Source organism: Trematomus bernacchii, unplaced genomic scaffold, assembly GCF_902827165.1.
Source record: "Trematomus bernacchii unplaced genomic scaffold, fTreBer1.1, whole genome shotgun sequence".
Classification (NCBI taxonomy): Eukaryota; Metazoa; Chordata; class Actinopteri; order Perciformes; family Nototheniidae; genus Trematomus; species Trematomus bernacchii.
The window spans coordinates 13525788-13541588 of record NW_022988043.1 but is presented as its reverse complement, the minus strand read 5'-3'; the positions used below and the strand labels follow the sequence as shown (position 1 = coordinate 13541588).

Here is a 15801-nt window from a genome sequence, read left to right as displayed (position 1 = left end):
ATAGGAATAAAATATTACACATGGCTAATAATTAAGCTAATTTCCAACGAATGGCTAATCATTTACACAACGTTATACCGCGGTGCTAATCAAATATTTGGGATGCAGTTTCACTACGAGATTAACTTGAAAGGGTCATGTAACATCATCCTGTTTATGACCAACATCAATTGACATGTTCTTATTTAATATATAAAACTCATAACGTTGCTTTACAAACATACCTGAACGCAGCGGCTCTTGAACGCATCCCGCAGCACTGCAAACGTATGGCGGAGGTGAGTTAGCTAATGTTGGCTAGAAACCTTTTAAAAAGCTAAAAGCAAGCTGTCCTGTGTTTTATATTGACATCAATTAATAGCGAATTGTCAGGTTTAAGAGAAATGTAGGAGAAACGTGTGTTGCTCCGCGTGTTGCATGACATAAGGAGGTGTGTTTGAGTCGCTCACAAACACAGGTTCTGTTATGGGTTCATGTGAGGTTCAATGTGGTTGTTCGGTACTTCAAACTAATGCTATCGTGTTCAACAGTCTTTATATATTTAACAGTCCTTGCCTTGTATTCATAGAAAGTTCATTTATTTTTGCAATACTTACTTATCAATATACCTGGTCTACATTTTAAAATGTCAGAGGTTTTGAGGATTGACACTGAATTTACTCAGGCCTACGGCAGAATTGGGAAATATAAAGAATAATAGATTTTTTTTCAGAATGATTTGAAAGCCAAATGATGCATGCATAAGGTTGTTTTTATAATAACTGTATCAAACGTTTCCTTTTATTACATGATACTTCCGTGTGTAAGTGTCACCTGGAGCTATAATTATTCAAGCACAGATTCAGCATGACAGGAAAAGGACGTCCCTCAGATAGACAACAAAGCTGCAGTGTTTCCTCTCTTGTTCCACGAACTGGTGGGTTTACAGTGCAAGGAAAGGGTAAAAGTAACAGGTTGTAGTTGAAATAAAGTGACCTTTTAAGCTTGGTTAGATTGAAGGTCACGCAAGGTTTACTATAATACTTATCTGTCAGAATACGTCCAGGAGACTATTTATAAAAGTTTGTGTCCATAACAACATCATCAAATATGTTCTATTTATTTGTGGTTAGTAGTAGTTGTACTAGTGTTTGTTTTAAAGAGCTTTTAGCACTCAAAATCAGAATTACTAAGAACTAGTAGTTTAAAGATTTAAGTTTGTATTAATAATATTATTGACAATTTAGTTACATTTAGAGATTACTTCATTATTTCATTACATTATATTATTATAACATAAAACAATGATCAATAAAATAATTGGCACAATAATCCATAATGAAGGTAATTGTTTGTTGAAGCCCTTTTTAAGGCAGCCCTCTTGTTTAACATGTCATAAATTGAGGTTTTGTTGTACTGGCCTGTGATCAGGAGGGGGCACAATAAGACAGATGTGATCCTCTATTCTACATAACAGCTGCGCTTGTATTACAGATATTACAAATATATTATAATCAGTGGCGTTTTTATATGTACAAAAGTGGTGGGGCACAAAAAACGTAGATGTCTATATATAAGCTTCTGCAGTGACGTGCAGTGAGGTTCATGGCTGGTGAGGCACTGGCACTGACTCTTCAGGTTTACAAATATTATATTTTGACCTAAACCAAAATATAATATTATTTTCAAAAGCTTTTTTTGTCTGATGCTTCGATTAATTTTAAACAGACAGTTCAACAAAAGGATACCCAAAAAATGTAATTTTATCATTTAAATATTGAATTGTTCTCTCTTAGTAAGATCCCATTTTCAATCAAATTGCGGTCTTACCTTGACTTGAAGATGAAGTCCATTTGCCTATCCTTCTGGACAAAAATGTCTATAACTTTTTTGTAAAAGTCCTCCTTATGTTCTTGTAGTTTCAAAAGTCTATCATAAATCTAATCCATAGATTTATGATAAAAAAATTATAAAAGTAGGGTAGACATGTGGATGTTATCCGGCTGATCAAAACGTGCATTTATCTAACAGGTACGTTTCCCACAGATCTTATTTCCAGCTATTTTCTAAAATCCTATGGAGAAATCTCATTGCTTTTTTGTCGAGGGAAGCCATGCGCAGCTTACTTCCTGGTTTTAGGACGCGTCACTGCAGCTCTCTCGTCTCCTCTTCACACACCACACTTTTCGCGGCACACGTACTTACAGCCAATCAGCTCTGAATGATTTGAGATGACGTATGGTGGGGATGGTAGCTCCATGCCCCTCTGGTCATTATTTTTTTGCCACACACATTTCATTACAAAATACTCTGAGCATGCGCAGTGTAGTTTTTACAGTCACCGTTGACTTCACAGCGAGAGGGAGGGGCATAATCAGGTTTTGTCCCACATGGCTCTAAACAGCTCAATAGGCACACACTGTGACTGTAGACACACTAATTAGAAGAACACATACTAAAACAGCAATGTACAGACGAATCAGATGATTAAACATGATCTTAAAATATATTTTATATATATATATTTTTTTTTTTTTGCATTTTTGTAATCATTATTTGTAATACTTTCTGCTGACACTAGGTGGGGCTGTGCCCCACCTGCCCCTAATGACCAGTCGCCACTGATTATAATGTACAGCACACTGCGCAGGCGCCAATGGCGCCAGTATTCTGATTTTACTCAGCTTCTCTCAATTAACATTATTTCAATGTTTATCCTTCAGGATATTTTTAAAGGGAGGTGAGTGGTGGGTACAATTTATAAAAGCAGTTCCACTTTAAAAAGCTTAGCTTGCTTCTTGCAAAACTCAAGATCAAGTTATCTGATGACTTTTACAATTCAAGTTAAAACCATAAAAACGTGGCATTGTGCTGAAAAAAACCAATGATGTATTTGGGTTTAGATATGTTAGTGGAGAAATGTAACATTATTTATTTAAAAAGTATAAAAACTTCCCTAAAATATACTTTATTCTATTTTTTTAATTCAAATTTGAATCAATAACGAATGGATAATACATACAATATTTGATACATTTTATCTTTATCTCTGTATCTCAGGATTAAGGATGTTGGCTTTTTCAATTGAGAAAAAAGTCAGTCCCATAACAAGGGTTTTACATTTTTATAGAAAATGAATCAATAAAATTATAGCCCATCCATTTTATTTAACTCAGCTGATGTCACAGTGCAGCATGTGGCTCCAAGTTGACGATAATAAACTTAAACATAGCCGCTACTACTTCCAGGAAATACATTCTCAAAATGGTTGCCTAACCAACATAATTTGAGATGAATTCAGTTTATTATAATCTTCAGAGAGCATCTGACTCACAAACTCGTCATCCTCCACTGCTGCAGAAAGGATAATCTGTTCAGATTCAACAAAGACACACTGTGTGTCCATATTTGACCTCCATTTTAAATGTTCCTGTTACTCAGCTGTGACAGCTTAAAAACAAGTTGTAATGAATTTTTGTTTTAATGTTGTGTAAAGTCCCATAAGACATATACGATTGATAGCAATTTGCAATCCAATGTTAAATTCCCTGCAAAAATGTAGGCAATCTAATAATTGTTTCAATTATTTATTAAACAAAACAGGTTCAATATGTTCTATTTCCAGGCTAGCAAGTGTGAGGTTTTGCTATTTTTGTGTTTTATATATTTATTTTATAATAATTAGTTGGACTTAAATGAAGGCTGGACAGCTTAAAACGCATTATTATAGATGTATTAATATTTAAAACTAAGTTTTACAACTGAACTGCTGAAACAATTTCATAACATTCATCTGCTACTTAGTAATTATTTATCTATTATCTAATATATCATTCCAATAACTTGTATATAGACTCTTATTGCACTATTCCACTTTTTCTTTCACTTTAAAATTTTTTTTTTTTCTTTTTTGTATTACTTTTAACATAACATATTTTAATATTGTTTTAATATTGTCTGCTTATCTGTATTATTGTGTTGCATTGTTGGAGAAGCCTGTGACCTAAGATTTTCAACGACATAATTACTCTGTAGCTATGTTAGTTTGACAATAAAGGACCATGAACCTTGATCAGATGACAAACCGAACTTCCGAAGAGAGAGCTTCTTTATTGCACCATAGAAATCATTTCTGTACACTTGTGAAACAGGGAGAGGTCAGAGCATTGGTCACGCGTCGTGTATTGATAAGCTTCCGCCCTGACTGAGCTGTGTGTGTGTCAGAGTGTGAGGATGAAGATCGCCGTGCTGGGAGCCACGGGACAGACCGGACAGTATCTGGTCAACCAGGCGCTGCAGCAGGGCCACACCGTAACCGCCATCGTCAGGAACCCCGCCAAACTCACCGTGCATCATGACAACCTCAAGGTATGTGGAACCAATGGGTGGTAGTCGTTATGTTGTGCTGCTGCTCCGTGCATCTTGGGCTCAAAGTTCAGTCACAAAATAAATGATAAATGTTTTATCATGTCCAAAGGAGGGTTGTATGAGGTAAAACATGTGCTGCTTATGTTCCTTAACATAAGCCAAAACAACTTTTACATGTGGGTGTGGTACTGTGCACACAGGAAGGTGGAGCACTGCCAAGATAAAAAACCCAGTGTTATTTTATTTTGCATTACTCTGAACAAATCCCATTAATAGCCCAAATAATAACAGTTTACTTAATATTAGCTATTGAAATATTGAGTATTGGCTGACACATGTAATTCTTCTGAGCCAAAGAACTGTGTTATTGTCTATTACTTGTCTTACTACTTTTAAATCCAGGCTGAAGACTTTTCTTTTTGCCGCTGCTTTTAATTGAACTATTCATATCTTAAACGGCACTGTAATTTGTATTCATGTATTTTTTCTTTTAATGTTTATTTTATTATCTTTGCTTTTTAATGACTATTTTCAAATGCCATTTTCTTAATGTCTTTCATTTTTGTAAAGCACTTTGAATTGCCCTGTGTTGAAAGGTGCTATATAAATAAACTTGCCTTGCCTATTAAAAACACTTTAATGATCTACACTGTTGACCCTGTTATCCACCATCCAAATATTCCCCAACAAATGCTTTTTATTCTTCTATTTTATAAGATTTTTGCAAACAGTTACTGTACAGTGCCACACCCAAGCTAAAAGAGAATACAAAAAGTGAATAAAGATGGACAAAACGGACATGATACAAGATAAAGCATCAAATAAATCCATCAGCAGGATTGAAAAAAGTAAAATTCACCTCAGTCATTATTTGTGTTTCCCTGCTTCTAGGTGGTGGAGGCTGATATTTTCTCAGCAGACAGTCTGAAGACTCACTTCAAAGGACAGGATGTGGTCATGTCCTGCCTCGGCTTCCCGGCCTCCTTCTTCTCGGGGGTTTCGGGCTACACCCGGTCCATGACCAGCATGATTAGCGCCATGCGAGAGGCCCGGGTCAACAAGATCATCACCATGACCTCCTGGTACACAGAGCGTAAGTGCAGCACACGTAATGATGCATTGTAAGATTAAATAATGAAAAAAGTCCATCGTATCAATGTCCTAGGAGTGGTTTTGTTTTGATAAACTGTAATCTATTTCTGTTTATCATTCTCAAATTACCTTCAGATATCAAGTGTTAAAGTGTGGATTTCAATCAAGCCTTCATAGATAAAATGATTCTGTTTATTATTTTGTTCAGATTTGGATACAACTTCAAGAAAGAAACTCAGAGAGATCCTAGCATGGCCACTGCCTCTTTATATTTTGTATATTGGTTTTACATTTCTGTTGATTTTCATTGGAAGAACAGAGCTTAAATACAAGGTTTTGTTCCGTTGACATTATTTGTAGAATGTAAGAGGATAATTTCACAGTTTTGTTTTTCTTGTTGATGTTAGCTAACTCTGCAGCGCAGTCACCTTTTCTGATTCGATTCCTCCTGCTGCCGATGATCCGCAGCGTCCTCACCAACATGCATGAGATGGAGAAGTTACTGCACAAGACCGAGGACATCAGCTGGACAGTGGTTCGCCCGCCTGGTCTGAAGAACCTGCAGGCTTCAGGTAAAAGCAAACAGGCAGTAGACCAAAGAGACACACCTATAGACTAATGCTGCGTTCACACCGGATGCGATGCGAATATTCGCTTCGCTCTAATCGCTCTTATCGCATCGCTCTAAACGCTCGAGTTTCACCGCGGCTGTCAGCTGTGTTTACTCGCGTCATTCAAACAAGACGCGCTGGCTCAGGAGCTACAACTACAACACAATGAACATATTTTACCATGATTTAATTGTAATACACGTTTCTAAATGATGCCGTAGTAACAACATACTGATACCGGTTAGGAAAAACCATGAATTAATGCTTGACAAGTCTGCAGACAAGACGGCAGGCAAGAAACCTTTTAAAATGCTTGTTTTCTGAATGAAGATCGGGTCGACCAGAGGCCTGTACTACGAAGCTGGTTCAACCTAACCTGGATATGTTTGAGTTAGCCGGTTGGCCCAATCCAAAACATACGCGCTCTGGCTAAACTGTACTACGACGCTGGTTATCAAGTGGATCGCTCAAGCCAGCCGTGTCCTATCTAGTTAGGTGCGCGTTCACATGAAAGGGGTGGTATTTGGAGCATTCGACCAATCTCAAACACGGACAAGCGTACTGACAGCGCAGCGTCATACTTCCTGAATGAAAAGTGAACTTTAATATTAGTCAAATATGAAGAAGTTAAACTTTAAACATCCATGACTTAAACACTTTATCCAGGATAAAAGCCACATAGCTGCACCTGCAAGGTGAATACAGCTGGTAAAAGAAAAAGTGTTTGAATGCGTACATTAACAGGTTTATGAAATCACTGCCCCGTCCAAGACACGAGTGGATCTGACTTTAATTAGGAGAATTTGACTCGAGTGTTTCGTCAACTTAATGTGTTGCTTAAAATAATACTTCTGCATACAGTATGTGACACTGTGAGTGTTGCACGGCCAGATACGGCTCAAGAAGCTGACTCAAATAAGGAAATATATGATACATTATGATGTGATATGATATGAATGATAATGGGACACATCGACGTCTGCACTCACAGTGCCGCGGACTGTACTTAATGTTACTCTGATCCGGTTACTTATGTCATGGCAGATATTTAAGTAAGCTTTCTTAACGCTAATATTATAATAGTCAGATTGCTCTGAAGATGGGAGGGGATATTCTATTAATTTTCACGTTCACACAGTCAGTTGATTTTGGCCGGCCGTCTTTCCTGCAACGGCAATTTTTCTGTATTTCCTCTATCCTGTAATATGAATTGATCGCTTTAAACTCCGCACACGGAGCTCTGATTGGTCAGCAGGCAGTGCTTTCACTGAGTTGATCTCTTAGCCTGCCACCTAACCTGCTCCGGAGCAGGTTTGCCGCTCAGCATAAGTTACCATGGAAATCTAGCCTGCTAAAAAGAGAACCAGCGTCGTAGGACCGGAAAGCCCGAGATTTCCCTGAAGTTAGCCGGCTAAGCGAAAATCCAGCTTCGTAGTACAGGCCTCAGGCTAAGCTAACGTTGTATATGCTCCGTCCACAGTCATAACAACGGCCTACAGACATAAATAAACGAGCGACTGTATTCGCCATGAACAGACAGTCTGTGGTTTGTACTTGTTTAACTTTTGTCCAGTTTCTGAACAGATATGAGGAGCTGTGAGCTCTGTGTGCTAACTGCTAACAGCTAACGGCTGATGTTTTCTGGTTGAACGTCAGTGACGGCAGGCTGAGATCCTCACCGCTGATTGGCTACCGCGAGATCGTGTCACGCGAATATGACGCTCGAGTTGAAAAAATTGAACTCGGGCGTTTGCCGCGGCCCTCTTCAATCGCCTCAATCGCGCCGCGGAATTCGCGTCCACCGCTTCATGCTCGCCATCGGAGCGAATTCGCGTCTGTCTGCGTCTCTGCATTGACTTTACATGTAATCGCGCCGCCCCCAAACATCGCATCGCGTCCGGTGTGAACGCAGCATTAGTCGTTAAAGATGAACTTCTGCCTCAGGATCACATAGTTCAGGCTCTTAGCATGCGCTCTCATTACTTAGTGCAGTGTTTAAGTTATTCCTTACCTTGGGGTTTCATCTCGTTTAACCGGATACATGTTGTGTTTTTCCACTTCCTGCAGGAACCTGTTGTTGCAATGCCTCTGAATGCCAATTTTTTCATCTTTGTGTCTCTCCAGCTCAAGAGTTTCTGACCCATGAGGGGTACTTTGTGCCCGACGGCAGTGGTCTCCCTGTAGGCAGCGCAGTGGGAAGAGGAGACGTGGCTCGCTTCATGCTCTCTCTACTCAACTCCAACGCCTGGGTCAACAAGGGAGTCGCCATCACTACCAAATAAAAAATAAGAAGCCAGTGTTGCCCTGATTAAAACAGTCTGTTCACCCAAAGTACAACACATATTTTTTACTCACCAATATCTGGTTATATCTACCAATTTTTCTTAAAGTGTTGAGGTTGTTTTCCTTTTGCCTCAATTCCAATGCGACAGAGCAAAATGTAGTTTTTTAGTCCACTTCCCTTCTGTTTTTTGTCACTGGCAGGGTGTGGTAAACAGTGACATAGCTCTGATAAAACCACTGTAAGCTACCTGCTCTGCACTTAAAAACAGACAAAGCAAAGAGTGAATATTGGACTTGAATGCATCGTTTTACAAGAAGCATGACTCTAATTCATTGTTGTCGCTTCTTTTCACAAGTTCACATCAATATAAGGTGATAAAACGTCATGGATGTGGATCGAAGTGATCGGAAATCTTAAAAATTCATATCTCCCAGTTAAAGAGTTAAAAGAGAACATTCGTGTTTTGTAATTTGGGTGAACCGGCCCTTTAACAAATGTGCAGTCTTTCATCTTTCAAGATATGGTGTAAAATATATATCTATGCCTTAAATAGCTTAATATGTCTGAATGTCTTTTTTCATACGCTTGTTTTTATATGATCTTAAACCTTCATCGATAACTTTATTATCAAAGAGTTTTGGTGTTTGGACATAACATCAGTGGTAACAACTTATTAATTTAAGAGGGTTGTATTTGGACAGCTTTGTGTTGTTACTGACAGATAATACTGCACAGTGTATTCACATGAGTACTCTATATCCAAATGTGTACTGTATCAGTTCTGTAAAATAAACACACAATAATAAACCTGATGAAGGATCATTTGTTCTGCAATTGCATGAATCTAACATGCCTTACAACTCAAATGATATCAGTTGTGTAAGTTTCCTGGGTAAACAATTTAGTTCAACAACTGATTTGACCTCTGATAAACTGACACTAAAACACACATGGCAGAACATTTTTGTTCATTATTTTCTAAAAGTATGTAGCCCTTAGGGCCACACCCAAAGCTGTGACGTTAAAGTGTTTGTTTTGTACCAAAGATAAAAACGTTGTGTCTTCAGCTGATCAGGGTGTTCAAGATTAGTGTCTCTTTTTTGGTCCTGCTTGGTTAAACTGTTAGCTGCTGCATTTTAAGTCAGTGTTTCAATTGATTTACAGGATGATAATGTGTTTTTTACCTAGTTCATTGTTTTAAGTTCCATTACTAACAATTCCAACATGCATGGTTAAATCAGCCTCAGACGAGTAATGTGCAGGAAACTGTGTGGATTGGTCATGGGGCAAAAAAGTATAGTTTTCTAATATTGATATTTGTTTTATATTTACTGGAAGGTAGTATGATTGGTAGAACATTTAAAATTTGGTTGAAAATGTGGAAGTTTGGTTGTCATTCAGTTGTTCGGGTAAGATGGGGGTAAATGCTGTTTTCTTTCAGACAGAAGGAAGTTGATCCGTCTTTCTGTTCAAAGAAACTATATCAAGTGTGTGGATGTTCCAGATATATGAACTGATATCATCAGTACACTCTGTCAGACGTCAGGTAATGTGCAGCCCAACCCTGTACATGCAGTTTAAATATTTAAAACAATGCCGGAGGATAAGATGTTTAGATAAATTGTCATTACAGTACGTCCAGCTAAACTGGGTCTGCTTCTCGTAGAAATGCCATTGTAACTTTATCTTAAACTTTCCCGCAGCAACACACCAGTTTTTTAAGAATGCAAACTGATATGACTGAGAAGTAGAGGGAATTTTTGTAGATGTTCTTTTCACATTATGTATGGGAGCTGTACTACAGCACACACACTCACACATACGTATAAACAGTATATACATTAGGGGTTTTGGTGATATATCGGTACTTTAAAAGGTTAATATTATGTAAAATATTCACATATAATGTTGTGTAAATCCTTACATTCAAATATGTGTGATTTATTGCCAAAAAAGACACTACGCACAATAAACAAAGTGTTTTGGACTGAAAGCATTGTTTTCTATATGTATATAAACATATACGGTAACACTTTATATTAAGGTACACAAATTAACCATCAACTAGTTGTTAATTAACATGCATATTAGCAGTATATTGGCTCTTTATTAGTCATTATAAAACACTTATTAATGCCTTATTCTGCATGACCATATTCTACAAGTAATAAGCCATTAGTTGAGAGTTTTTCCTCAATAACCCTCTAATTAGTGCTTATTTATTGCAAGTAAGGAAGTTGTTGTACATGAGTTTACTTTTGGTCTTAATATGCTCTGCTCAATATGGGCCTAATAAGGCAGTAGTAGGGGAGAGTGGGGTAAGTTGAGCCATTTTTTTAGTTATGCTGTCCTCTAAGCAAGGAGAAATGACACATAGTAAAATGAAAGCACACACCTATAATTCAGGATGTCTCCTATCAATGGCAATGATAATAATTAATATTTGATCAAGGGCAGTGAAAATATTACTTCTTAAAAAAAAGTGGTCTTGTGGCTCAACTTGCCCCAGGTCAAGGGTCAAGTTGATCCAGGTCAGGGGGTAAATTGAACCACTGTTCAAACCTGGGCATACCTGTTCAAACCTGGGCATACCTACAACAAATCTTAAAGGTAACTTTAAACAATAAATAACAAACCAAATACAAGTTTGTTTTTCAAATATTTGTAATATAAATTTCGATTGAATTGATTGATTTTTTTTTTAACATGTTAAAAGGAAAAGTAATCATACAAATGGTGATACAATTTCATACATCTTACCAATCAAACACAGGGTAAATTCAACTTTAAATGTAGCCTACAATGAGCTCTTATTATCAACTTGGCCTACTTTCATTAATTTCTCCATTGAAAAACTGGCTCAATTTACCCCAAGGCCCATGGTTCACTTTACCCCATAGCCACCATTTTAGAAAAAATAGCCTAGCTTTAAAATTCATCTTTAGCTTAATGATTCACATGGTTTAATACGCTGCCAACACATCAACATATACAATATATGTGTTTAAACCTGGATACATTTTTTTTGACATGACAGCCGATATAGCTGACATCTAAAAAAATTACTTTGACAAGCAAAAAACGTTTTTTTGTAAAAATGTTTACTTACCAGAGCATCTCTCTTTCACAGGCAATGATAAATGGGAGGAGCTTGCATAATTTCTGGTCACGTGATTACAACAGGCGTTGCCTGGTTACAGGGGGTGATTCAACTTACCCACTGGCTCAACTTACCCCCTTCTCCCCAACCACAAGAATAGTAATTCTACCATAATAACACTTAACAAATATGATCTATTCTTATGTAACAAGACATGAAACTATAAGTGTTAAAGGTGGGGTAGGCAGTGGCGTTTTTATATGTACAAAAGTGGTGGGGCACAAAAAACTTAGATGTCTATAGCTTCTGCAGTGACGTGCAGTGAGGTTCATGGCTGGTGAGGCACTGGCACTGACTCTTCAGGTTTACAAATATTATATTTTGACCTAAACCAAAATATAATATTATTTTCAAAAGCTTTTTTTGTCTGATGCTTCGATTAATTTTAAACAGACAGTTCAACAAAAGGATACCCAAAAAATGTAATTTTATCATTTAAATATTGAATTGTTCTCTCTTAGTAAGATCCCATTTTCAATAAAATTGCGGTCTTACCTTGACTTGAAGATGAAGTCCATTTGCCTATCCTTCTGGACAAACATTTCTATTACTTTTTTGTAAAAGTCCTCCTTGTAGTTTCAAAAGTCTATCATAAATCTAATCGATAGATTTATGATAAAAAAATTATAAAAGTAGGGTAGACATGTGGATGTTATCCGGCTGAACAAAACGTGCATTTATCTAACAGGTACGTTTCCCACAGATCTTATTTCGAGCTATTTTCTAAAATCCTAAGGAGAAACCTCATTGCTTTTTTGTGCTTACTTCCTGGTTTTAGGACGCGTCACTGTGAGTGTTGCACGGCCAGATACGGCTCAAGAAGCTGACTCAAATAAGGAAATATATGATACATTATGATGTGATATGATATGAATGATAATGGGACACATCGACGTCTGCACTCACAGTGCCGCGGACTGTACTTAATGTTACTCTGATCCGGTTACTTATGTCATGGCAGATATTTAAGTAAGCTTTCTTAACGCTAATATTATAATAGTCAGATTGCTCTGAAGATGGGAGGGGATATTCTATTAATTTTCACGTTCACACAGTCAGTTGATTTTGGCCGGCCGTCTTTCCTGCAACGGCAATTTTTCTGTATTTCCTCTATCCTGTAATATGAATTGATCGCTTTAAACTCCGCACACGGAGCTCTGATTGGTCAGCAGGCAGTGCTTTCACTGAGTTGATCTCTTAGCCTGCCACCTAACCTGCTCCGGAGCAGGTTTGCCGCTCAGCATAAGTTACCATGGAAATCTAGCCTGCTAAAAAGAGAACCAGCGTCGTAGGACCGGAAAGCCCGAGATTTCCCTGAAGTTAGCCGGCTAAGCGAAAATCCAGCTTCGTAGTACAGGCCTCAGGCTAAGCTAACGTTGTATATGCTCCGTCCACAGTCATAACAACGGCCTACAGACATAAATAAACGAGCGACTGTATTCGCCATGAACAGACAGTCTGTGGTTTGTACTTGTTTAACTTTTGTCCAGTTTCTGAACAGATATGAGGAGCTGTGAGCTCTGTGTGCTAACTGCTAACAGCTAACGGCTGATGTTTTCTGGTTGAACGTCAGTGACGGCAGGCTGAGATCCTCACCGCTGATTGGCTACCGCGAGATCGTGTCACGCGAATATGACGCTCGAGTTGAAAAAATTGAACTCGGGCGTTTGCCGCGGCCCTCTTCAATCGCCTCAATCGCGCCGCGGAATTCGCGTCCACCGCTTCATGCTCGCCATCGGAGCGAATTCGCGTCTGTCTGCGTCTCTGCATTGACTTTACATGTAATCGCGCCGCCCCCCAAACATCGCATCGCGTCCGGTGTGAACGCAGCATTAGTCGTTAAAGATGAACTTCTGCCTCAGGATCACATAGTTCAGGCTCTTAGCATGCGCTCTCATTACTTAGTGCAGTGTTTAAGTTATTCCTTACCTTGGGGTTTCATCTCGTTTAACCGGATACATGTTGTGTTTTTCCACTTCCTGCAGGAACCTGTTGTTGCAATGCCTCTGAATGCCAATTTTTTCATCTTTGTGTCTCTCCAGCTCAAGAGTTTCTGACCCATGAGGGGTACTTTGTGCCCGACGGCAGTGGTCTCCCTGTAGGCAGCGCAGTGGGAAGAGGAGACGTGGCTCGCTTCATGCTCTCTCTACTCAACTCCAACGCCTGGGTCAACAAGGGAGTCGCCATCACTACCAAATAAAAAATAAGAAGCCAGTGTTGCCCTGATTAAAACAGTCTGTTCACCCAAAGTACAACACATATTTTTTACTCGCCAATATCTGGTTATATCTACCAATTTTTCTTAAAGTGTTGAGGTTGTTTTCCTTTTGCCTCAATTCCAATGCGACAGAGCAAAATGTAGTTTTTTAGTCCACTTCCCTTCTGTTTTTTGTCACTGGCAGGGTGTGGTAAACAGTGACATAGCTCTGATAAAACCACTGTAAGCTACCTGCTCTGCACTTAAAAACAGACAAAGCAAAGAGTGAATATTGGACTTGAATGCATCGTTTTACAAGAAGCATGACTCTAATTCATTGTTGTCGCTTCTTTTCACAAGTTCACATCAATATAAGGTGATAAAACGTCATGGATGTGGATCGAAGTGATCGGAAATCTTAAAAATTCATATCTCCCAGTTAAAGAGTTAAAAGAGAACATTCGTGTTTTGTAATTTGGGTGAACCGGCCCTTTAACAAATGTGCAGTCTTTCATCTTTCAAGATATGGTGTAAAATATATATCTATGCCTTAAATAGCTTAATATGTCTGAATGTCTTTTTTCATACGCTTGTTTTTATATGATCTTAAACCTTCATCGATAACTTTATTATCAAAGAGTTTTGGTGTTTGGACATAACATCAGTGGTAACAACTTATTAATTTAAGAGGGTTGTATTTGGACAGCTTTGTGTTGTTACTGACAGATAATACTGCACAGTGTATTCACATGAGTACTCTATATCCAAATGTGTACTGTATCAGTTCTGTAAAATAAACACACAATAATAAACCTGATGAAGGATCATTTGTTCTGCAATTGCATGAATCTAACATGCCTTACAACTCAAATGATATCAGTTGTGTAAGTTTCCTGGGTAAACAATTTAGTTCAACAACTGATTTGACCTCTGATAAACTGACACTAAAACACACATGGCAGAACATTTTTGTTCATTATTTTCTAAAAGTATGTAGCCCTTAGGGCCACACCCAAAGCTGTGACGTTAAAGTGTTTGTTTTGTACCAAAGATAAAAACGTTGTGTCTTCAGCTGATCAGGGTGTTCAAGATTAGTGTCTCTTTTTTGGTCCTGCTTGGTTAAACTGTTAGCTGCTGCATTTTAAGTCAGTGTTTCAATTGATTTACAGGATGATAATGTGTTTTTACCTAGTTCATTGTTTTAAGTTCCATTACTAACAATTCCAACATGCATGGTTAAATCAGCCTCAGACGAGTAATGTGCAGGAAACTGTGTGGATTGGTCATGGGGCAAAAAAGTATAGTTTTCTAATATTGATATTTGTTTTATATTTACTGGAAGGTAGTATGATTGGTAGAACATTTAAAATTTGGTTGAAAATGTGGAAGTTTGGTTGTCATTCAGTTGTTCGGGTAAGATGGGGGTAAATGCTGTTTTCTTTCAGACAGAAGGAAGTTGATCCGTCTTTCTGTTCAAAGAAACTATATCAAGTGTGTGGATGTTCCAGATATATGAACTGATATCATCAGTACACTCTGTCAGACGTCAGGTAATGTGCAGCCCAACCCTGTACATGCAGTTTAAATATTTAAAACAATGCCGGAGGATAAGATGTTTAGATAAATTGTCATTACAGTACGTCCAGCTAAACTGGGTCTGCTTCTCGTAGAAATGCCATTGTAACTTTATCTTAAACTTTCCCGCAGCAACACACCAGTTTTTTAAGAATGCAAACTGATATGACTGAGAAGTAGAGGGAATTTTTGTAGATGTTCTTTTCACATTATGTATGGGAGCTGTACTACAGCACACACACTCACACATACGTATAAACAGTATATACATTAGGGGTTTTGGTGATATATCGGTACTTTAAAAGGTTAATATTATGTAAAATATTCACATATAATGTTGTGTAAATCCTTACATTCAAATATGTGTGATTTATTGCCAAAAAAGACACTACGCACAATAAACAAAGTGTTTTGGACTGAAAGCATTGTTTTCTATATGTATATAAACATATACGGTAACACTTTATATTAAGGTACACAAATTAACCATCAACTAGTTGTTAATTAACATGCATATTAGCAGTATATTGGCTCT

At 37.9% G+C, this 15801-nt stretch overlaps 1 protein-coding gene across 1 annotated transcript; it reads left to right on the top strand.

Moving 5' to 3' along the window:
* The first annotated feature begins 208 nt into the window (after positions 1 to 208).
* LOC117472585 (flavin reductase (NADPH)-like) lies at positions 209 to 9154 on the top strand. The gene is made up of 5 exons (XM_034117870.1): positions 209 to 278; positions 4204 to 4347; positions 5239 to 5440; positions 5847 to 6011; positions 8175 to 9154. Exons 1-5 carry the CDS (start codon positions 270 to 272, stop codon positions 8330 to 8332), a joined length of 678 nt encoding a protein of 225 aa, XP_033973761.1. The 5' UTR covers positions 209 to 269; the 3' UTR covers positions 8333 to 9154.
* Positions 9155 to 15801: the final 6647 nt, after the last annotated feature.